We start from the raw sequence: 25088 nt of genomic DNA on the forward strand, positions 1-25088 counted from the left end.
GCTCGTTATTTCTCAGCCAGATCTTTCACATCTATGTATAAGTAATATTAAAACTCTTACTTAATTTTAAGTTTTCTATGGGCCCTCTGAAGTCCTCTCTGGAACAAACTGAGGTATAAGTATGTACATAAATGAGAGCATGGTCTTCCCAGAGAGGCAGGCCTGGGTTTACATCTCAACTCCTAAACTTTCTGGATCTTTAACTTCTTTAGCTGTAAAAATGGGCTAATACCCCTGGCATGAAAGGTCATCCGTGGAGCCTCACCAACCGCTCTTGTTTTACTGAGGCACATAGCAGTTACTTTTCTTCAACATGGTCCCTAAATCTCAGTCCAGTGTTCTAGGATTTCTTATTACTAAGTCTTAGGAACACTCTATCCATGTTCTGAGAATTTTAAAATACAGCCCCTTATTTTACCAAATAAAGACTTCCCTGGAAAAAAGAATAGAATATGTAAAATACTAGTATAATGGCTATTTAATACTCAATAAATATTAACCCAAAAACACAAAGTAGACTCCCCCAATAAAAATTAGAGAAGCTCTTCCATAGGGAGATGATTATAGGATATATACACTTCTTCATCTTTACCAGATAGCCCTGAATTGTTTCTAAGTGGCTGAACCAAGTTTTACTTCCACCAATAGTGTATAAGAGTTCCTGTGAGGAAAGTGGCTGTGGCTCAAGCAATTGAGCTCCCGTTTACTATATGGAGAACCCGGATCAATCCTTGGGACCTCCTGGTAAGAAAAGAAAAGAGGTGTACCAGATCTGCACAGTTTCTGACTTTTGGTTTTTACCATTCCATTGATAAAAGTAGTATCTTATTTTAGTTGAAATATTTCATTTTCTGTTTATTAATGAGGTTGAGCATCTCTTCATACTTTTATATCCTCTTCTGTGAATTTTTTTTTTCAAATTTTTTCCTGCAGTTTTCCTTTTGGTTCCTTTTTTTAATTGTGTTTTTTAAAAAATTATGTTCTATTATGTTACTAATATTTATGTATTTTAGATATCATATTTTAGCCTGTGGTCTTTTTTTCTCTTCTATTAGAGTGCTTTTGTGATTTGGGGGGATGGACAGAAATTTTAAATAAGTCAAATTGGTCTTTTACTTCATGGTTGCCTATTTTCATGAGTAGATGTGTGTGAATTTGCGTTTATGTGATAGGACATTGTACTGCCAAATTAATGTAATATTCTAAATAGCAGGTCATAAAACACAGTCACCCCCTGTGAGTATCTCATGGCTACAAGTAACCATCTACTTAAGTATAAAACAAAATAATAGATTCTAAAAGAAAATTTTGATTGTAGTTTAGGGGTACTGGCCTTTGCAGGGAATAATTCATCAAATGTGAAAGAAGATACTTCCTCTTGCCTAAGTGATAACATATTTTTGGAGCAGGTATCTGGAAAAGACTATCTGGGCGTCTGGGTCCAGGTATGACTGCTGTGTCTTGGGTGATTTTAGTGCCTTCCCCTAAGTAAATGCTCCATTGATATTTGGTTGAGTAAATGAATGTGTATTAGAAATCTATGGGAGAAGCTAATGAGGATGCTGGAGCTAACGTTGACAGTAGATGTGTCTGCTGCAAAAACGTTTAGATTCTCAAAAGAATGGGCTAGTGGATCTCCACCCTGGCTGTACCCAAGGATATTTTAGAAAAATACTGCTGTCTAGTCCCCATCATTAGATAGTCTGCTTCTCTTGGTTTGGAGTAGGAGCCAGGCTTTGATAATTTTTAATTGTTCTCCAGATAATTTTAATATAAAGCCCAGGTGGAGAGCTTTTTGATCAGGGAATTGGAAGCAGGAAGGTAAGAGAGGATCGTATGCTCTCCAATCGCCTGAAAGGTCCAAGGCAGGACGCCGGGAAGTGCCAGAGAAGGGCCAGAATCAAAGCAGCAGAGAGGTGGGGGCTGGTGTGAGGGCTGCCACCAGCCCCATGGCCAGGAAGAGACAGAAGGAAGAAGAGAGTGTTCTGGGTGTGCTAAGGGCATTTGGCACGGGGTGGGAGGGGGAGGAGGGAGGGTGATGGGACACCCCGGAGATAAGACAGGGTTTCCCGGTTGGGAGCAGGCATGCCCAGCCGCATGGTGAGGGCACGTGGAGGCTGCAGTTCTAGTGCCTCTCTGGCTGGAAGACAGGGCAGACAGGGCCCAATAAAAAGGCAGAAGTCAAGCACAGCCTTTGCTTACTTAGAGCTCAGAAGAATAAAGAAAGAAGCTTGACCTGGGAACAAAGGGTAGACGGGGGCACCTTAAGAGAATTATATACTGTTTTAAAAGCAGGGATGTTTAAAAATGAGTATAATTAACAGTGCTGAATTATATATTTGAATGTAGTTAAAAGGGGGAATTTTGGATGTATATATGTTAATAGAATTTTTTTGTTTTTTTGTTTTATTTTTTTTAACATTTTTTTAATTGATTTTGTAAAAATATTACATTAAAAAAACAATATGAGGTCCCATTCAACCCCACCACCCCCACCCCACCACTCCCCCCCCAGCAACACTCACTCCCATCATCATGACACATCCATTGCATTTGGTAAGTACCTCTCTGGGCATCTCTGTACCTCATGGTCAATGGTCCACATCATGGCCCATACTCTCCCAGATTCCATCCAGTGGGCCCTGGGAGGATTTACAATGTCCGGTGATTGCCCCTGCAGCACCATCCAGGGCAACTCTAAGTCCCAAAGGCGCCTCCACATCTCATCTCTTCCTGCCATTCCCCATACCCATATCAGCCACCATGTCCACTTTTCCCACTCCACTCCAATGCTACCTTTTCTCTGTGGACCTTGGATTGGTTATGTCCGTGGCATCTCTATGTCAGGAGGAGGCTCAGATTCCACATGGATACTGGATGCAATCCTCCTGCTTTCAGTTGTAGGCACTCTAGGCTCCATGGTGTGGTGGTTGTCCTTAAAAACCATGGAACTGTACAACATAATGAGCCCTAAATTAAACCATGGACCATTGTTAATAGTACAGTTATAAATATGTGCTCTTATTAATTTTAACAAGTGCAACGCACCAATGCAAGTTACTAACAGGGTGGTATACAGGAATTCTGTATTTTATGCATGATAGCTCTGTAAACCCACAACTTCTCTAATAAAAAGTGCCTTTTTTTAATTCCTACAGCTGGTCCCTTTTATGAGAGAAAATATTTGCCATGGAGTCCCCCTCTAATAAAGTGAAGTCAAGTTTGTGTTCAGCTGTGTGTGTATGTATGTATGCAGCTTTGTGAACATGCAGTGCTAAATCTGATGGGAAGAAGGGATTCCGAAGGAAGAGTCACTGAAGTGGGTAATGATTCTGGATCTGAGCTTGTTTTTGGAAGGAAGAAGTTATGGATCTCCCCTCCACCCTAGCACACATACTCACCCCCTTTCCTTCTTAGTGATGAGCAGTAGTACAGCCTAGGGAAGGAACAGGGATTGCCAGGTACTGGATCACCTAGTTTATAGGACTTACAATAAGAGAAATTTAAGCAGTACTTAATTAATTAATGCTGCAAATTTGGGGACATATTGGAAGAGCTATGCCTTGCCAGTAAGAAACAGTAACTCTGACTCTGTTACTTAAAATCTGTGTGCTCTTAATCCCATAGAATATTTATTGAGTATTTATTAGATGCTGGGGATAAAATTGTGAAAAAGACGTAGTCTATGTCCTCAAGAACCTCACCCTTTGCCAAGGAGATGATATTCACATGTCTAGTAAGATACATGTGATGAAGTACAGAAGGGTTACTAATTACTGAGGAGAGAAGAATTAATTCTGCCTTGCCCAAGGTTGGACTTAAAAAGTTTTCAGAGAGTAGGGGCATTCGAACAGGCCCTTGAAGGATGAATAAACTGAGCTGAGCAGTGAAGGTAGCAAGGGATTTCCAGGTCGGCTCTTCCCTTCCTGAATCCTCAGCTGCCCTTTTGTTTGAGGGAACCTCTAAAATTTGGTGGTTCCAAGTTACTTAAAATTCCTGAAGCTCAAACTTCCAGAAGCTACGGCAATCCTGTCAGGATTGACTGGATTAACTAGGTGACAGGTAAACTGTCTTGATATCTCCCAAGATTTTGTCTCTTTCATTTGCCTACCTTGAACCAGCTGGTTGTTATCTTGGCATTGCCTCTCTATTGACTGCAGCCAAGCTGTTTTTTTTTCCTTGTATTTCTTTTCTTAATCACTGTAATCCCTTTTCCTACTAGCTTTCACTACCACGCTCCTACTCATAGCAGTGTTTTTATGTTTGGTTTTTATTTGCCAAATCTCTGTGTTTGTTTATGCAGAAAGTACGCAAACCAAATGTTTGATTTTTCTCAAGTCACAGATGTGATCATATTAATCCACTGCTCAAAAACCTGCATAGTGGTTGGTGCCTCGAGAATAAAAAGGTATCCTGGAAGGATCTGACACCAACGTTCCCAGTCTGTCTTTTCATCCACACTGCAGTCCGATCTAGCCCTTGTTTGATCTCCTGCGAGCACTTTGGCTGTCCTGCCTTCTGCCTCTGCTTGTGGTGTTCTGTAGGTCTGGAACTTCCTCCCCAACCCAGTCAGTCTTCCAATTCTTCACGACCTACCTGCCTTCATGAAGACTTCCTTATCTTCCATCCCCAAAGCCAAAAGGATTATTTCCTCTCTCTCAACTTCAGAGTCTGAGGGAAAATATCAATCAACCAGAATTCTATATATCCAGCTAAACCGCCAAATAAAAGTGAGCGACAGACATTTACGGATCAACAAAGACTGAAAGTTTGCCACCTCTCGGTCCTCGCTGAATGAAAAGATATCTTGGCAACTACACATTCAGGGATCTATGTTACTAACTTGAGATCAGCTATGGGGAAAGAACTGATACCATGGGCCATCAGCAAATGCTACAAAATAAGCTTTTTTTTTTGCCCCCAGAGAAGGCTCATCTGAATGTGAATTGGTGACCCTGCCGCATACATATATGTATGTGTGTTACAAAAATATTTGATACTGTAATGCTGTATAGTTAAAACTGCACCATGGCTCAGCAATCCCTCCTCATTAGCCTATTGGGGAAAACCTTGTGGATGGAGTGGCCAGGAAGTATATCTGTCTTCACACACTTGGTCTCATCTTCCCCTCTCATCAGATGCTAGAATTGTATTACCTTATGGCCCTATCCCCACCTCCCACCTCCCTGCCTTGTTGCTTTTCTATTCTTCACAAACTTGGTCACTTCCTGGAATCAGAGCTAACATACTAATTGAGGATATGTGCATATACACTTGAAGTAGAGAAGATTCTCTTTGTAGATACAACCCTAGGTACTGGTTCTCCTGAAGGCTACGGAGATCCACAGGGTATATACTCATGGCAGATGGATTTGAAGCTCTGTGCCATGCCAGAGGGCCCTACTTTGGAATTTGTGCTCCTGAGTGTGATGAAGCTGGACTCAGTTGTGACTTTTCTGCACATTGCCTCTTCTGTCACTTTCACTAAACCTGTGGTTGGCGCTAGGAATGGTCCATACTCAGGAGTCTTGAATCTCTGGACTGCCCATGTGCCAGCTGGGCCCTGAGCCTCAGCAGAGTGGTGACACCTACTCTCTGGTTCACTGGACTTACCCCAGGTCAGCTAACAGGGAGGTGAAGATAGTTAACCACCATACCAGTGAATCAAGAGTGCCAACAACTGCAAGCAGAGGAATTGCATCCATCATCCATGTGGAATCTAAACACCTTCTTGATATAGAGTTGGAGTGGACATCACCATCCCACGTTCCACAGAATGGAGGAATAAAATATGGATTAGAGTGGATGTACTGATATTCTATGATAAAACTACTGTGACTAGTAGTAGAAGAAATTTTAGCATCAAGGTGGGGGAAGTGGCCACAGTAGTTGCTGAGGGCAGGGAGAGGGAAGAAGAGATGTGATGTGGGGGCATTTTCGGGACTTTGAGTTGTTCTAAATGATATTGCAGGGACAGATGCTGGACTTTATATATCTTGCCTTAACCTCTGAATGTACTGGGGGAGAGTGAGAACTACAGGGTAAGCTATTATCTATGTGGTGCAGCAGTGCTCCAAAATGTGTTCACCGAGTGTGATGAGAGTGCCAAAATGATGAGGGATGTTGTTGGTGTGGGAGGAGTGGGATGGAGGGGTGGGGGGTAATCAGGAACCTCTTATATTTTTTAATGTAACTTTTTTGTGTGATGTATATATCTTCAAAAAACACAATTTACAAAAATGATGTGGGGGATGGGGAGTGGGTTAAAAAAACACAAAAAATAACAAAAGAAGATTCTTTTTGAAGTAGAGAAACTTTCTGCCTTGGCTACATAGACGTCAATAGATGCTCTCCTATTTCTGTTCATAATTGCTGTCTTACAAATTGGTAAAATGCAGGCTGTAAGACTCTCCCATGTCAGGAACAGAACTCTGTAAGATGCTGTCTGTGAATATACATGCTGCCGATTGTCCTTGGCTCGTCACTGCCTGGTGCCAGTCCTCAGAGCTAGCGGGGACAGGTTCCGGGCTTCTTTTGAAATAGTTGACCAGAAAGGGCACAGAAGCCAAGGTCAGGTGACTAGGAGCACAGACTAGGAAGGAGAAGGCCAGCCAGAAGAAGAAAAGTGCACACCAAGACTACGGAATCTGGTAAACTGAGTCACCCAAGCTGGAGGTGGAGATGGGGTGGAAGCACTGGACTGTACACAGTGACATCGGGCTGGGACGGGAGAGGTGAGGAGCAGGTAGAGGTGGGAGAGGCAGGGGTCTCGGTCAGGGCCCTTCCTCACCAACCTTCAGTTCCTGCCCTGGACTCTGCTTTCCATCTATGTAAGTTCGCCTTCCGGCTGGGCTGGGTCGGGCAGAGATGAAAATGGTTGATGCTAGCAGGGAACTGGTCTGGGTGCGGGAGAAAGCTGACAGGTCTTTCCTGTCTTTAGTCAGGAAAAGGACATCTTCTAACCTGAGTGTCACTTTGAGAGCTCCATGCTCCCAAGGAGATGCCCTTTCATCAGTGGCCGTTGCATGTCTCCTTAAGGTGACGCGTGTGGAAGTGCTGAGCACTATGCCTGGGGCAGTCACCAGGTATTCTCCTGGCAGAGTTTCAAATGGTCTGCCTAGTGAGGGTAGCCGTATAGCTACTTTGTGGGCTTAGTGCTTTTTTAGAAAAGTAAACAGGTGTTGTGTCTGTTAAGGGTAAACTCTGTGCCTTTCCAGCTGGGCCGCCTCTCCCAGTCTCTTAGCTTTCCAGAGTAATTCACTCTTTATTTCATTCTGCTTTAAATTTTATTTAGATGTTTCATTTACTTATTTACTTTCTGGCCCTGGATGACTATTTTGGGAGCCTGGTTTTGCTGAAGAAACCATTAACAGGTAGACTTGTTGGAGGGGGTTTACCAGGTGCAGTGATTGCAGTGAACCTAAGAGGGATCACAGGAAGAATAAAAAGTAATCCCAGATTAGCAATCACATTTATTTTAATGTACCAGATTGGTTGCAATTGCAATCATTAACTGGTTAGCAAAAGGCTGGTAGTCGTGCTGCAGTATGAGGAGGGAGGCCTGTTTCAAATCACAAAATCTGCCTTCAGTGTGGGTCTGGGTGGGGTGCCAGGGGCCCAAGAGTGCTGGAGAACTGAGCGTCTTTCAGTGGAGTAGTTCTTGGGGTGTGCCCTTACGCTGGGTGCTGGGTGCACCCACACCTTGTGGGATATGGTTTTACTTAGAACAAAGAAGTGACACCCATTCGACCTGAACGCATCACCCTTACGTGAAGCGAAACACTGGAGGGCCTTAGGGGTGGTTGTCGGGCTCAGGGCCCTGAGCCCCTGCGCTGGTTCTGTTGCTCCAGACCCCCTGGACCGGCCCACTGTCAGGGAGGCTGCCCCCTAGGCAGAGCGAGAGCACGCAGCGTTGCCCTCCTGAAAACCCACCGCAAAATGTACTGAGCCCCAGGTGAGCAGTCACCTGAGAGCTCTTCGGGTTTTCTGCTGTCTGGTTTGTTGAGAGGCCAAAGCACCCAACCTCATTTATTTCTGCCGTGATACTGGTGTGGGAGTGGGGGAATCATCAGTCTGACAGAGGGAGAAGAATGTTGGCCACTCAAGCATGATTTGGAGAGGTTTTACAGCCACATGTGTGGGAAGAGGAAGACAGGAGAAAGGGAAATTCTAGAGTCTTTTCAGAAGTATAGTTTAGAGAACAGTTCTGCCTTCTTTTTTATTTTTAACTGATAAAGCCTCCTCTCACCTCTGGGTTATTGCAATTCCTCTGGTCATATAAGCTCTGCCAACAACGGCCAAATGGATGTATGTTGAATGCAGGATGAACTTCCAAGTAGTGGCAAAATGACCACAGTCTCTTACAGAATGACAAAATTGGATCCATGCAGGTGAGGCCAAGACTTGCAACCAAATGAGTCCAGCAAAGAGTCCTTTTTAGAAATCCATGTAAAGTAATCAAAAAAGAATGACAAAGGTGCCAGCCAGTGAACACGTAACAGGGTCCAGGCTCATTCCCAGAGTCGTGAGGCAGCTTTTCACCTCCTGCCGTCACAGTTGGTATTAATCAGTCTATTTGAAGAAATACAACTGAGATGTGCCCTTGATTCATGGCAAACATGGGTAAGCTGTTTCCTCCTCATACTAAAACATGAAGATAAGAAACAGATCTAAATATAGGAGCTGTTCTTAAACCGTAGAAAAACTTTAGTGTCCACACTGGAGTACAATAGTTACTCTTTTGAAATTCAAAAATACTTTTAGCCTGGCATGGTACCTAGCACATAGTAGGTGCTCTGTAAATAATTGCTGAGTTGAATTCTCGCCCCCCCACCATAAAATGATATGTGCTAATGGTAAAAATTCAGGCACATAAAGTATAAATAATGCCAAATCCATATCACTTAGTATTTGGGGGCTTATCCTTCCAGAGGTCTTCAATGCCTCTATAGCATGTATTATTGTAGAAAACGAGTATCGTATTTTATGAGATGTTTTGTCACCTGCCTCCATGTCAGTGAGCACAGATCCTTTTATTTAGAGTCTGCAAAGTGGTATAGTACAATACCCTGTATAAGGAGGAGTTTTGTCAGTTTGTATAGTTGAAGTCTTGACACAGCTCACGTGCTGTCCTTTCTTCAGCAGGTTTCTTCTGCGGAGGTACACGTTGGGCCCATGAGACTGACGCAGGACCCCATTCAGGTACGCCTCCGTTACTGAGCCAGGGCGCGTTTTCAGAGGCGTGGTTGTGTGGGCACATCTGATGGGCTCTTCTGGTACCAGCTCCTAGCCCACAGCCAACCCTGCCCCCACGCATTTATGTACACACAAACATAGAGCATCTATGTGTGGATCCATGTTGGTGGAGAGCTGTAGATGCTTGTTTTTATTAATGTCTTATCTGAGCATGCAAATTGTTCTCCTGAAGGCATGAAGAGTACCTGTTTTGAGAAGAGAGGTAATATGTGGATCATCTGCTGGGTTGTGAGGAAGATCAGCTCCTCCACCTAGTCTGCTCTGCCTCCAGCAGCAGCCAGGAAGGGAGGAGGCGGTGTGGTGTGCTGGGCAGAGCTTTGCCCTGCGCCGCAGCTGGCGTGGCCCTGGCCCTGCCTGCGAGCAACTGTGTGCGCTGGCCGCGTTGCTTCACTTCTGTGGAGATGATGGCTCCTCTCATCTCTATGTTGTGTGGTTGGTTTACATTTTTTCTGCATCTTCACTTGTTCCATATATGGGTAAACTTCTAGGTCCTAACAAGCTACAATTTTTACAAGGAAGAGGTTCCCTTATTTAAGCCTAAAGGGAGGATTCGTATGCAAATAGGGATTTAATTATCGTTTTAAAGAGAGCACCTCCCTTTCCTACACCTTTCTCCAAAAGGGGCATTGGAAGCTGGACGAGCTGTCTGAAAAGTGGAGATGACGACATCTCTTTCCTAGGGCATTTTGTGTCAAATGAAATAGCCTCCAGTGCCTGGAACACTGCCTGGCACTTGGGAGGTGTCAGGACATGGCCGCTGATTGTGGGGTAGGAGGATGATCATAGGCTCTCTTTTCTTGTCCTGTGGGATTTGAGCCAAGCAGCCTACTGAGCTCTGGGACACAGAAGGAGTCAGGGTCCTGGGTGAGCGGCCCAGCCACCTGCAGACTCGACCGCGCTCTAACCACAGCAGCTAACATCAGTAACTGTCCTCCTGGGGCATCTCCAGCTTCCAAGGCCCCCTTTGGAGAAACATAGAGGAAAGGGAGGTGCATTCTTTAAAGCAATAGTTAAATCTCCGTTTGCATATGAGTCATCTCTTTAGGCCTAAATAAGGGAACCTCTTGTAAAAATTGTAGCCTGTTAGCACCTGGAAGCTTACCCTGTATTGGGAACAAGTAAAGTGCAGGAAAAATGTAAACCAAGATACACATGAAAGTGAAAAACCGACCAAGGAAGTCTACTGTGGGATTTATGAGCAAATGGAAAAGAAAATAGCATTTTACAGATGCTTGGAAAAGGAAATGCAAATCTAGGGAAACTAAAAAAGAAAAACAGATTGAAGCTTGGGAAAAATTTGATAAAAACAAATTTAGGAGCAGATAGAAAAAAATTACTAAAATAAACAAAGGCCACAACTATTTGTATAACATATAAACAAGTGGAAAATACCAGTAAGCATTCTGGGGACACATACTTTGCACTCCAATTTTGAGTAAAGGCAATGACAAGTAAAGGAGCAAATATCAGGGATTTATTCCCAAAAGCAATTTCCAGTGTTCTTGGTGGGATCATCCCTGTTTTACATCCATTGTCTTGACCTTCCTTATTGCTCTCTGCTGATGCACTGGCTGTGCATGCCCGTGATGATAATATTTCCATCTTTCTAAAATATAATTTATAAAATAATTCAAATATTCATAAATGTGTAGCCGGATTTCCTCTGGGTTCTTGACTATGTTAAAAGAATTTAAGAACATGCCAGTTTAGTTAGGCCAGTAGTTTATTAAGGAATTGAGAGAAGAGAAATGGGACAAAATAACAGATTATGGGTTCCCAGATGCACTTGTGGGCTTGTCCAGGCAAAGAAGGGAAGAGGGATGATTTTACTTCTGTGCTTGCTTTTTAAACCATTAATTATTCCTCCCACTTGATAATGTTCAGGAGAGGGGTCCCGGTTGTTTGCTATTTTAATTGATCACCCCACCTGTCAATTCCCAGAGGGGAGACTGGGGTGGGGCACCAATAATGTTCCTTGAGAATATCCAGTGTTTTCCCTTGTTTTCCTTGATCCCAGAGGATCAAGTAATATTCTCATGGGTTCTTCCAGCCATTTTCTGGTAGAGGTCTTTCTCAGAGGATTCCCGGGTGGAATTTCATGGCTGCTTGTTTCATGGCCATGTTTTTTCTGCCAGGTCCCAGATTCATCTTTTCATTCCCTTAACTAGCTTGCTTCAACAAATGTACTTGTGTATATACATACCCATTTGTCAAATATTAACAGTATGCCCTATTTGTTTCAGAATTTTTTTCAGAAACAAAATTTTATAAATAACGTTTAAATCCTGTATTTATTCCTTTGTTCCCTTTCTTTCCTCCCAAATAACTTCTGTCATGAGACTGATTATGATGTACAGCTGTATACTTTTACTACGTACATATTTTTCAATTCATAATATTTACCCTTGTTTTGAATGTTTTCTAACTTTATTTGAAAGGATCATTCTGTAGGTATTATTCTGAAATTTGCTTTCTTTAGTCAGTATTACTTATGAGAACTATCCATGTTGAAACATGAAGTTCTAAGTTATTCATTTTCACTGATGGATTGAATTATATCCTAAGAACATGCATGTTTATCCATTATGCTAATCAAGAAGGTTCAACCATGTTGTTGCATGTATCAGAACTTCATTCCTTTTTACAGCTGAATAATATTCCATTGCATGTATATCCCATATTTTGTCTATCCATTCATTAGGTGATGGGCACTTGGGTTGCTTCCATCTTTTAGTAATTGTGAATAATGCCCCTATGGACATCAGTGTGCCAATATCTGTTTGAGTCCCTTCTGTTATTTTGGGTATATACCTAGGAGTGGGAGTGCCAGTTCAAATGGTAATTCTATACTTAACTTTCTTAAGAGCAACCAAACTGTCTTCCACAGTGACTGCACCTTTTATATTCCCAACAACAATGAACAAGTATTCCTATTTCTCCACATACTCTCCAATATTTATTTTCCAGTTTTTAAATAGTAGACATTCTAGTGTGTGAGAAATGTCATCTCATTGTGTTTTCATTTTCATTTTCCTAGTGGCTAATGACTTTGAGTATCTTTTCATGTGCTTATTGGCCATTTGTATATCTTCTTTGGAGAAATGTCTATTCAAGTTTGGCCCATTTTTAAATTGGGTTGCTTGTCTTTTTGTTAAGTTGTAGTATTTCTTTATATATTCTGGATATTAAACCATTATGAGAAACATGGTTTCTAAATATTTTCCTCCACTGTGTAGGCTGTCTTTTTACTTTCATGATAAAGTACTTCAGTGAAGAAAAGTTTCTAATTTTGATGGGATCCCGTTTATCTATTTTTTCTTTTCTTATTCATGCTTTTGGTGTAGAGTCTAAGAAACCATTGCTGACATAAGGTCCTGCAGACACTTCCCTAGGAGTTTTATAGTTTTGGTTTTTGTATTTCGGTCTTTGATAGACTGAGTTAATTTTTGTATATGGTGTGAGGTAGGGGTCCAACATCATTCTTTTGCATATGGATATCCAATTTTCCCAGCACCATTTGTTGAAGAGACAATTCTTACCCCACTGAGTGAAGTTGGCACACAAATCAAAAGTCAATTGACCATAGATGTGAGGGTCTATTTCTAAACTCTCAATGCATTGGTTTATATGTCTGTCCTTGGCCAGTGCACTGCTGTTTTGATAATAGAGAAATATGGGCCCTTTAACTTGGTTCTTCTTTTTCAAGATGACTTTGGCTATTTGGAGCCTAGTACTCTTCCATATAAATTTGATGATTGGATTTTCCATTTATGCACAGGCAGCTATTGGAATTTTGACTGGGAATGCATTGAATCTGCAAGTTTCTTTGGGTAGAATTGACACCTTAACAATATTGAGTCTTCCAATACATGAACATGTAATGTCCTTCCATTTATTTGTCTTTGACTCCTTTTAGCAATGTTTTGTAGATTTAGCACATATAAGTCCTTTACATACTTGGTAAATTTATTCCTATGTTTTTGGTTCTTTTAGTTGCTATTGTAAAGGAAATTTTTATCTTGATTTCTTCTACGAATTGTTCATTACTAGTATATAGAAGCACTTCTGATTTTTGCATGTTGATCTGTACACTGTGCCATTTTGCTGAGTTCATTTATTAGGTTTTGGCTTTTTTTGTGGATTTTTTAGGATTTTCACTATAAAGGACCATGTCAGCTACAACAAGGAGTTTTACTTCTTCCTTTCTAGTGTGGATGCCTTTTATTTTTTCTTGACTAATTGCTCTGGTTAGAACTTCTAGTGCAATGTTGAATAACAGTGGTAAGAGTAGGTATTCTTGTCTTGTTCCTGATCTTAGAGGGAAAGATTTCAGTCTTTCACCATTAAATATGTTAGCCATAGGTTTTTCTTATATGCCCTTTATCATGTTGAGGAAATTTCCTTCTATTTCTACTTATAGTTTTCTAAGTGTTTCTGTCAGGAAGGGTTGTTGGAGGTTGTTAAATGCCTTTTCTTAATCAATTGCGATACCATGTGCTTTTTATCCCTCATTCTATCAATATGGTTTATTATAGTAATTTGTTTTCTTATGTTGAACCAGCTTTGCATTCCTGGAATAAATCCCACTAGATCATGGTGTGTAATTCTTTTAATGAGCTGTTGGATTTTGTTTGTTAGTATTTTGTTGAGGATTTTTATATCTTTATTCATAAGGAATATTGATCTGTAATTTTCTTTTCCTGTGGTATCTTTATCTGGCTTTAGTATTAAGGAGATGTTGGCTTCATAGAATGAGTTAGGTAGTGTTCCCTCCCTTTGATTTTTTTGGAAGAGTTTGAGCAGTATTGGTGGTATTTCTTCTTGGAATGTTTGGTAAAATTCCCCCGTGAAGCCGATATGATCCTGGGCATTCCTTTGTTGTGAGGTTTTTGATTACTGGTCTAATTTCTTCTTGTTACTGGTTTATCAAGATCTTCTATATCTTTCTTTAGGTTTAATTTGCTCTTCTTTTCTAGATATTCCATGTGTGAGATTAGGTCTCTGGTTTGAGGTCTTTCTTCTTTTTTAATGTAATCATTCATTGAGAGCTATAAATTTCCCAAAGCACTTTCCTTGCTGCATCCCATAAATTTTAGTATGTTGTGTTTTTGTTTTCATTTTCTTTAAGATATTTCTTAGTTTCCCTTGTGATTTCTTCTTAGACCCATTAGTTGCTTAAGAGTACATTAATTTTCACATTGTAAATTTTCCAGTTATCTCTCTCTCATTGATTTCTAGCCTCTTTCCAATATGGTTGGAGAGTATACATGGTATGATTTTAATATTTTTTAAATGTATCAAGACCTGCCATATGATCTATCCTAGAGGATGAACAGTTACACTAGAGAAGAATGTATATTCTGCTACTGTTGGGTAAAGTGTTATATACATGTCTAGTAGGTCTAGCTGGTTTATGGTATCATTCAGATCTTCTATTTCCTTGCTGATCTTCTGTATAAATGTTCTATCAGTTATTGAAAGTGATATATTTAAGTCGTCTACTTTTCCTGTAGAACCATCTATTTTTCCCTTCACTGTCCTGTATAGCAGGACAGTGCTATACAACTTCCAGGAGGGTGAGGGACAGAGAGATGAAGAACCCAAAACAATAAACATGAGTTACCATACCCCCATGGCAGTTGGGAATGGCTCCCCTCCCACAATACCAAAGATCTTAGCTAGAAAAAACCCTGGCTCACTGCAGCTAAGAGGGGAACAGGCATCTTCCTCCCTTTCAGGTGTTACAAGGGAAAAGGAAGGGAGCATTGGGAGGGACAATTCTTCAGTGAATTGGGCCAGAGCCTGCTTTGAATCTTGCTCTGGCCAGACCAAAACACAGGAAAAAGGAAATTGAAACACCTCCGTGGACAGGTGCACTAATGAGCATCATCTGCTGGACAGTCTGGAAGTTGCATGGACAAAAACTGCTTTTGGTTCTTTCTCTACCCTAACTCCTGGGGAAATTCTGAGCCCCATTAGTGAGTCCCTGGTCCAATTTTGATAACTTAAGCAGGGGAATTTTAAAGGCTTAGGATAAGTTGAACCAAATATCAAAGAAGAGCTATAGGGGAAATAGCAATAGGCACGAGAGAAATTTGCCATCAGAGTAAATTCTCCCACACAGTCAGATGCCTGGACATCAGCAAAAAATTACAAGCCATATTAGGAAACAGGAGGAGATGGCCCAGCCAAAGGAACAAACCAAATATCCTAAAAAAGATATTTGATTAAGATAACAGTAATCATACAATTCCCCTAAACCAATTCAAAGAATAGAAAGAAAACATTACTAAAGAGGTAAATGATATTGAGAAGACACTGGGTGAGCAAAACAACAACAACAACAACAACAATTTTAAAGCCTGCAAAGAAAATAACGTCTTATGGGAATGAAAGGCATGATGGATGAGATTAAAAATACATTAGAGGCACATAAGAACAGATTTGAATTTCTTAAAGAGAGAGAATTAGTGGTTTTAAAGACAGAACATCTGAACTGGAAAAGACAGGAGAGCAAAAGGAGAAAAGAATGGAAAAAGAACGAAAGAATATTTGAGGAAATAATGACAGAAAACTACCCAACCCTTATGAAAGACATAAATATCAATATCCAAGAAAAACAACTAATCCTGAACAGAATAAATCTGAATAGACCTTCCCCAAGACACCTACTATTCAGAATGGCAAATATCACAGATAAAGAGAAGATTCTGAAACCAAAGCATCACATACAAGGGAACCAATAAGATTGTCAACTTCTCATCAGAAACCATGGAGGAGAGAAGAAAGTGGTATGATGTAAAATACCATGACTTTAAAATGCTGTTTGACCTAAAGTAAGGGGGAAATGGAAAGGAGAAATGAGTTTATATGGCTACGAGTTTCTAAAAAAGAGTCTGGAGGCTGGCAGAAGGTTTGCCCTCATGCACAACTGAGCAGAGTCAGAGAGACAGATAAAGCAGATACAACCCCCAGATATTGGTTCCTTTGAGGGCTAAAGAGACCCATGGGAGTTATGGTCATGGCCGATGGGGTTAACTACCAGGGCAGATGGCCCCTCTTTGGAAATGGTGTTTATGTGTGATGAATCTGGACTCAGATGGGATCTCCCTTCATAAGACTTTCATGCTAATGTGCTGGAGGTGCAGTTAATGTTGGGGTTTAAGATATATTTAGGGGATTTGAATCTCTGGACTGACAATGTGATAGCCAGACCCTGAGCCTTAACAGACTCCAGCACCTACAATCTGATTTATTGGACTTACCACACTCAGCTAAGATGGAGGTGAAGAAGGACAACCACCACACCATGGAGCCTAGAGTGATTACAACTGAAAATGGGAGGATTGCATCCAGCATCCAGGTGGAATCTGAGCCTCCTCTTGACATAAAGGTGCAATGGACACAACCAATCCAGTGTCCACATAGAAGAGGTGGCATTGGATTGGGAAAAGTGGACATAATGGACAAAGGGTATGGGGAAAGGCAGGAAGAGATGAGAGGTGGAGGAGTCTTCGGGACATGGAGCTGCCCTGGATGGTGCTTCAGAGGTAATCACCGGACATTGTAAATCCTCACAGGGCCTACATGATGGAATAGAGGAGAGTATGGGCCATGATGTGAACCAATGTATATGAGGTGCAGAGGTGCCCAAAGATGTACTTACCAAATCCAATGGATGTGTCATGATGATGGGAACGAGTGTTGTTGTGGGGGGGGAGAGGGGGGGTGGGGGGGGTGGGGTTGAATGGGACCTCACATATATATTTTTAATGTAATATTATTACAAAGTCAATAAAAAATAAAAAAATTAAAAAAAAAAAAAAAAAAAAAAGAAAGTGGTATGATGTATATAAAGTACAGAAAGAGAAAAATTACCAGCCAAGATTCTTTATCTGGCAAAGCTGTCCTTCAAAAAATGAAGGGGAGTTCAAAGTCATCACAGACAAAAACTGATAAAATATGTTACCAAAAGACAAGAATTTCAAGAGATACTAAAGGGAGAACTGCAGCCTGAAGGAAAAAAATGAGAGACTTGGAGAAAAGTACAGAAACGAAGATTGTTAGGAAGAGTAGACTAAAGGGCAAAAAGACAGATAATAGTATGATATGACAACAGAAAGTCGAAGGACAAAAAGGAGGACATCAGTAATGCCGTTACAGTAATAAAATTGATGATAATGGCTTGAACTTCCCAATCAAAAGATATAGACTGATAGAATGGATAAAGAAATGAGCCATCTATATTTTGTCTACAAGAGATTCACAACCGGGTTAAAAGTGAGAGTTTAGAAAAAGGTATTCCATGCAAATGGCAACCAAAAAAAAAGAGCTGGAGTAGCAATACAAATATTGGACAAAATAGATTTTAAATGCAAAACTGTTATAAGGGATGAGGAAGGTCATTATATAGTAATAAAAGGGATAATTTGCCAAGAAGAAATAACTATACTAAATATTTATGCACCTAATCTGGGTTCCCCAAGATATATGAGGCACACTGTGGCAAAGCTGAAGGGAGAAACATATGTCTCTATAAAAATAGTTGGAGACTTCAATACACCACTCAGTATTGGATAAAACATCTGGATATAGGGTAAATAAGAAGCTTGAGTAATATGATAAATAAATTAGACATAATAGACATCTATAGAGCATTGCACCCCAAAACAGCTTATGGATCCATCTCCAAGATAGACCACAGATTGGGTCACCAGACAAGTCTCAATAAATTTTGAAAGATTGAAATTATACAAAACACTTTCTCTGATCATAGTGGGATGAAGCTGCAAGTCAATAATAGATGGAAAAAGGGAAAATACATAAATATATGGAGATTGAACAACACACTCAAATAATTAGTGGGTCAAAGAAGAAATTGCAAGAGAATTCAGCAAATATTTTGAGACAAATGAAAATGAGAATACAACATATCAAAATCTATGAGACACTGCAAAGGCAGTGCTGAGAGGGAAATTAATAGCCCTCAATGCTTATATTAAAAAATAAGAAAGAACCAGAATGGAAGCTCTAACTGCACACCTGAAGGAACTAGAAAAAATACAGCAAATTAATCCCAAACCATGCCAAAAGAAAGAAATAGTAAAGAGCAGAGTGGAAATAAATTCAATCGAGGAAAATGAAACAAACCAATAGAGTCAACAAAACCAAAAAATAATTCTCTGGGAAGATCAACAAAATAGACAAACCCTTAGCTAGACTGACCAAAAAAAAAAAAAAGACACAAAATCAGAAATAAGAGAGGGGACATTACCTCTGAATCCACAGAAATAACAGAGATCATAAGAAAATACTATGAACAACTGTATGCCAAAAAACTAGACAATATAGAAGAGATAGACAAATACTTAAAAACACCCAAGCAGCCTACATTGACCCTTGAAAAAATAGAAGACCCTAACAAACCAGTTATTAGTAAAGAAATTGAAGCAATCTTCAAAAACTTCCCAAAGATGAGAGTCCAAGATCAGATGGCTTCACATATGAATTCTACCAATCATTCAAGGACAACCTAATTCCAATACTGCTCAAGCTCTTACAAAAAATTGAACAGGACATAACACTATCAAACTCATTGTATGAAGCCAACATCACCCTAATATCAAAATCAGATAAAGATTCTTTATCAAAATCAGATAAAGATTGGGGGAAAAAAAAGAATATTACAAACCTTTATCTCTAATGAATACAGATGCAAAAATCCTCAACAAAATACTTGCAGACAGAATCTGAAAGCACATTTAAAGAATTATATACCACAGTCAAGTGAGTTTTATCCCAGGTATACAAGGATAATTCAACACAAGAAAATCAATTAGTGTAATAAGCCACATTGCTAAATTGAAGAATAAAAATCACATGGTCCTCTAGATTGATACAGAAAAGGCATTTGACAAAATACAGCACCTTTCTTGATAAAAATATCCCAAAAGATAGGAATAGAAGGTACCTATCTCAATATGATAAAGTATATGTATGGAAAACGTACAGCTAGCATTGTACTCCATGATGAAAGCTTTCCTGCTGAGGTCAGGAACAACACAAGGATGCCCACTGTCACCAATGTTATTCAATATTGGTCTAGAAATTCTAGTTAGAACAATTAGGTGAGATAAGGAAAAGGCAACAAGGAAAGGAAGAATTGAAATTGTCACTATTCACTGATGATATAATCTTATAGCTAGAAAATCTTGAAAAATCAACAACAGAGATAATATTAATAGAATTAACAGACAAGTTCAGCAAAGTGGTGGGATACAAGAATAATATGCAAAAATCAATAGCATTTCAATATACTATTAATACTAATATGCAATCTGAGGAGGAAATCAGGATGAAACTATTTGTAATAGTGATTTTAAAAATCAGATACTTAGGAATAAAATTAACCAAGGATGTAAAGCACTTGGATACAGAAAACTACAAAACATTGCTTTAAAGAAACTGAAGAAGAGAAATAAATGAAAGGACGTTCTGTGTTCATGGACTGGAAAACTAAATATCAGTAAGATCTCAATTCTACCAAACTGATTTAAACAGATCCAATGCAATTCCAATAAAAATCCCAATAGCCTGTTTTGCAGAAATGGAAAATTCAATAATTGAATTTATTTGAAAGAGTAAGGGACCCTGACTAGCCAAAAATATCTTTAAAAAAGAAGAAAGAAGTTGGAAGATTCTCACTTCCTGACTTTAAAGCATATTACTTAGCTAAAGTGGTAAAAACAGCATGGTACTGTGATAACGACAGGCAGATTGATCAGTGGAACTGAACTGAGAACTCAGAAATAGACCATCACTTCTACAGTCAAGTGGCTATTAGGCCCACCCAGCCTGGCCAGAACAGTGTGTTCAACAAATGGTGCTCAAGCACCAGATATCTATATCCAAAAGAAAGAAAGAAAGGACCCTATCTCACACCTTATACAAAAAATAACTCAAAATGGATCAAAAACCTAAATATAAAAACAAACATAAAGTTCCTAAAAACCATGTAGGAATGGGAAGTAGATGTAGCTCAAGTGATAAGGCCTCTGCCTACCATATGGAAAGACCTAGGTTCGATCCCTGGGTTCTCCTGGTGGAAAAGAAGAAGAGAAAGCATGCCTGCGCAGTGAGCCAGTGCCCACATGGAGAGCCGAGTGCCCATGTGGGTGCCTGCGCAGTGAACCGAGTGCCCACATGGTGAGTCAAGTGCCCATGCAAGTGCCCATGTGGTTAGCCAAGTGTCTGCATGGTGAGCCGAGTGCCTGCATGAGTGCCCGCATGGTGAGCCAGTGCCCATGTGGTAAGGTGAGTGCCTGCATGATGAGCTGAGTGCCCATGTGAGTGCCCACACCGTGATCCAGGGCCCGTGCAATAAGCCAGTGCCTACACAAGAGAGTCATGCAGCAAGGTGATGACACAACAAAAGAGAGATGAAGGGGAGAGTCAAGGTGAAGTGCAGCAGAGACCAGGAACTGAGGTGGCGCAATTGACAGGGAACCTCTCTCCACATCAGAGATTTGGTACCAGGATTGGATCCCAGTGAATCCTAGCCGAGAAAGACGAGAAGAAAAGACAAAATAGAAATATATACAGAAGATCACACAGTGAATGGACACAGCAAAAACAGCAAGTTGGGGGAGGGGGAGGAAAAGAGGGGGAAAAAAACATGTAGGAAAACATCTTCAAGACTTTGTGGTAGTTAGTAGTTTCCTAAATCTTACATGAGCAACAACAACAACAAAATAAATGGGACCTCCTCAAAATTAAAACTAAATAGTGTTTAAAAATGAAATACTTTGCAACTCAAAGACTTTGTCATAATAGTGGCAGCCAACTTAATGGGAGAAAATATTTGGAAATCACATATCCCATAAAGATTTAGTATCCATGATATATAAAGAGATCATACAACACTACAATATACAGGCAAAGAATCTGATTAAAAAATGGGCAAAAGACTTGAAAAGACAATTGTCTGGAGAAGAAATACAAATGGCAAAAAAATATGTGAAAAATGTCCGATGTCACTAGTGATTAAGGAATCACTAACCAAAACTACAATGAGATATCATTTCACACCTATTTTAGAGTGGTCTCTATTAAAAAGTCAGAAAACTGTAAATGTTGGAGAGGATGCGGCGAGATAGGAATGCTTATTCACCATTGGTGGGAATGTAGAATGGTACAGCCACGGTGGAGGACTGGCAGTTCCTAAAGAGGTTAAATACAAACTTGCCGTGGACCCAACAATACCACTACTAGGTCCATACCCAGAAGAACTGAGAGCAGTGACATGAATAGACATCTGTACGCTGATGTTCATAGCAGCATTAGTCATGATAGCCAAAAGTTGGAAACAACCCAGGTGCCCATCAACTGATAAATGGATAAACAAATTGTGGTGTGTACACATGATGGAATATCATGCAGTGGTAAGGAGAAAGAAGTCGTGAAGCATATGACAACTTGGATGACATTATTTTGAGTGAAGCAAGCCAGACACAAAAGGACAAATATTGTATGATTGCACTATTGTGAACTAAATATACCATGTAAACTCATGGAAATTAGAATTTAGGTCACCAGAAAATAGAATGAAGGTAGAGAATGGAAAGGTGATGGTCAATCTGTGCAGAACTGGTTAAAAAGTTGTTTGCAAATCTTTGGAAATAAATGGAAATGTTGAGAGCACAACATGCTGTTTGTGACTAGCAGTGCTATTATTATATGGACATGACAGTAGTTGAAAGGGAAAGTCTAAGGACATGTATATTACTAGAAGGAAAGTTAAAAACTGTAACATAGGACTATGTAACAGTGAAACCTCGTGAAATATGACTGTGGGTGGTATTGATATGACTATTTTTACAAAATATAAATACAAATAAACTAGAGAGAAGGAAACAATATAGCAGCTATGTACAGCAGGGGAAACAGAGATTGAGAAGTGATGAATTTTGTTTTCTTTCTTTCTTTCTTTATTTGTTATTACTTGAATAATGAAAATGCCCTAAAAATGATTGTTGTGATGACTGCACAATTATTTGATTGTACACTGTGGATAAGTTTGCTTTATTAAAATGTATGAATAAAATTGATTTTTTTTAAACTATCAATATTTGCTTCAAATATATTAGGGCTCTGCTGTTAGGAGCATACATAATTATAATTATTGTATCTTCTTGTTGAATTGATCCCTTTATAAATATGTGGTAACCCTTTTCCCCCTTTTAACAGTTTTTGCTTAGTCTATTTTATCTAAATATTATAGCTATTCCAGCTCTCTTTTGGTTACTACTTGCACAGTATATATTTTTTCCATTCTCTCACTTCCAACCTTTTTGTTTCTTTGAATTTAAGGTGAGTCTTTTGTAAAGAGCATATAGTTGGCTCATACTTTCCTATCTATTCTGCCAAACTCTGCTTTATGATTGGAGAGTATAGCAGTTTGATATTGTTTATGAATTCTAAAAATAGTTATGGGATTATGTTTGTGAACTGGTCTGTCCTGACCCTCTGGGTGTACTAGATTATATTGGATTCAGAAGTTTCAATTTTACTTGATTAAATAATGACTAAGGCCTAGATTGGGTCATGTCAGTAGGATGTTGAGTCACCACCCCCTTGGTGGGCAGGGACTCACAGAGAAACTGCATAGCAGAGAAAGGAGGTTGGAATTTTGAGCTGGAGCCTGGAAAGATACAGGAGAGAGCAGAGCAGCTGAGCCCAGAGAGGAATGAGCCTGGGAGAGAGTTATCCCAGCCTACAGCTGACATTAGAAGAAGCTGGGACTATGGAGCCTTAAGAGGAAGAAGAAGACTGAATGTTGGCAGCCATCTTGCTGCAACGTGGCAACAGACTTTGGTGATGAGGGAAGTAACTTACACTTTATGGCCTGGTAACTGTAAGCATCTACCCCAAATAGATACCTTTTATAAAAGTCAACAGATTTCTGGAATTTTGTATCAGCACCACTTTGGCTAACTAATATATTTAAAGCAACTACTGATAACGTAGGACTTTCTTCTGCCATTTTACTATTTGGTCTTTGTCAGTCTTATGCCTTTTTATACCCCAATTCTTCCATTAATTCCTATTTTCATAACTATGTAATTTTTGTATGGTTCTATTTTGAGTCCATTTTTATTTCCTTCTATGTATATTTTCAAGTGTGTTGTTTTTGGTTACAATGGAGCTTAAATTGAACATCCTAAGTCTGTAACAGTCATGTTTGATTTGATACCAGGTTAACTTCAACCGCATACACATAAACTTTTCCTATACATCTGTCCCTCCTGCCTTTTTGTTGTACTTGTTACAAATTCTATCTTATACATTGTATGTCAAAACCATAGATTTATCATTACTTTTTTGCATTTATAATTACTTTATGCATAACCTGTAAGAAGTTAAAAGTGGAGTTACATACCAAAATTATAATACAATACTACTGGCATTTATAATTACCCATGGTTACCTTTACTGGAGATGTTTATATCTTTATGCTACATCGATCCACTGCCTCACATCCTTTTTTCAGTATGAAGGAATCCCTTTAGCATTAGTTGTAGGGGAGGTCTATTCATGATGAACTCCCTTAGCTTTTATTTATCTGGGAATATCTTAATGTCTCCCTCCTTTTAAAAATACAGTCTTGCCAGATATAAAATTCTTATCTATTATTTGTTTTGTTTTCTCTCAGCACTTTAAATATTTCATCCCCTGCCTTCTTGCCTCTGTGGTTTCTGATGAGAAATTGGTACTTAATCTTTTTGGGACTCCCTTGTACCTAACTTGTTGCTTTTCTATTAGAGCTTTCTGAACTCCTTCCTTGTACTTGGCACTGGACAGTTTGACTACTCTGTGTCTAGGAATGGTTTTCTTAGTGTTTATCCTGTTTGGGCTTTATTAAACTTCTTGAATATGTATATTCAAATTCATTGAATTTGGCAAATTTTCTGTCATTTCATTGAATATTCCTTTTCACTTACTTTTTATGGGACTCCCATAATGCCTATATTGGTATGCTTGATGGTGTCCTACACATGTCTTAGCTCTGTTCACTTTTTTAAAATTCTTTTTTCTTTCTGTTCCTCAGCCCAACTCATTTCAATTACTTTGTCTTTGACTTCATTGATTCTCTCTTCTGCCAGCTCCAGTTTGCTTTTGCAACCCTCTAGAGAGTTTTTCATTGTAGTTACTTTGGTCTCCAACCCCAGTATCATCTTGGTTCCTTTTTAAAACCTCAGGCTTTTTATTGAGATTCTCATATTGGTCATTCATTGTTTTCCTGATATCCTTTAGTTCTGTCTCCATGTTTTCCATTGTCTCCTTGAGTGTATTAAGGATTGGTTTTAAAAAGTCTGATCTTCATTGTGTGTCTGGTGTGTCCAAAGTCTGATCTGCATTGATGGTTTCTAGATTTTTATGTTGTTCCTTTTGATGGGCCATTTCCTGTTTCCTTGCTTGTCTTTTAAATCCTCTGTTGGACACTGTATATTTTAATACCTTAAAATGTTAACTCTAGGATTTAGTCCCTTACCTGTCCCTTAAATTTGTATCCAGCTAGTGATATGACAGAGATTTCCTTGAGTGCCAGGAGCTAACAAAAACAAACAAGCCAAAGCAAAGCACACCTTTTATAGTCTTTGGAAATTGGCTGTGTTGCCTGGTACTCTCCTTCAGAGTTTAGCCCTCCTATCAGGATGATCAGCCTGAGGTGAAAGTAAAATACAGGGTCCTCTGTCTTTTCTGAGCTTGCCTTTTGTCATGGGTTTGTGTTCACTTGTGATCTTAGGAATCCAAATACCTTCTCTACTCCCTAT

General features: G+C 39.6%; 1 protein-coding gene across 5 annotated transcripts in view; it reads left to right on the forward strand.

Moving 5' to 3' along the window:
• Window positions 1–25088, forward strand: part of PDE8B (phosphodiesterase 8B) — a 347153-nt gene that overhangs the window by 165330 nt on the left and 156735 nt on the right. For 3 of the 5 annotated variants that reach the window (XM_058275158.1, XM_071208674.1, XM_058275150.2), the window contains one exon: window positions 9145–9201. In XM_058275158.1, coding sequence (XP_058131141.1) covers window positions 9145–9201 — 57 coding nt within the window. Of the gene's footprint in view, window positions 1–9141; window positions 9202–25088 lie in introns of all 5 variants that reach the window. The other 2 variants (XM_058275154.1, XM_058275143.2) reach the window with 1 other exon arrangement.

This window comes from Dasypus novemcinctus, chromosome 2 (assembly GCF_030445035.2).
Source record: "Dasypus novemcinctus isolate mDasNov1 chromosome 2, mDasNov1.1.hap2, whole genome shotgun sequence".
Classification (NCBI taxonomy): Eukaryota; Metazoa; Chordata; class Mammalia; order Cingulata; family Dasypodidae; genus Dasypus; species Dasypus novemcinctus.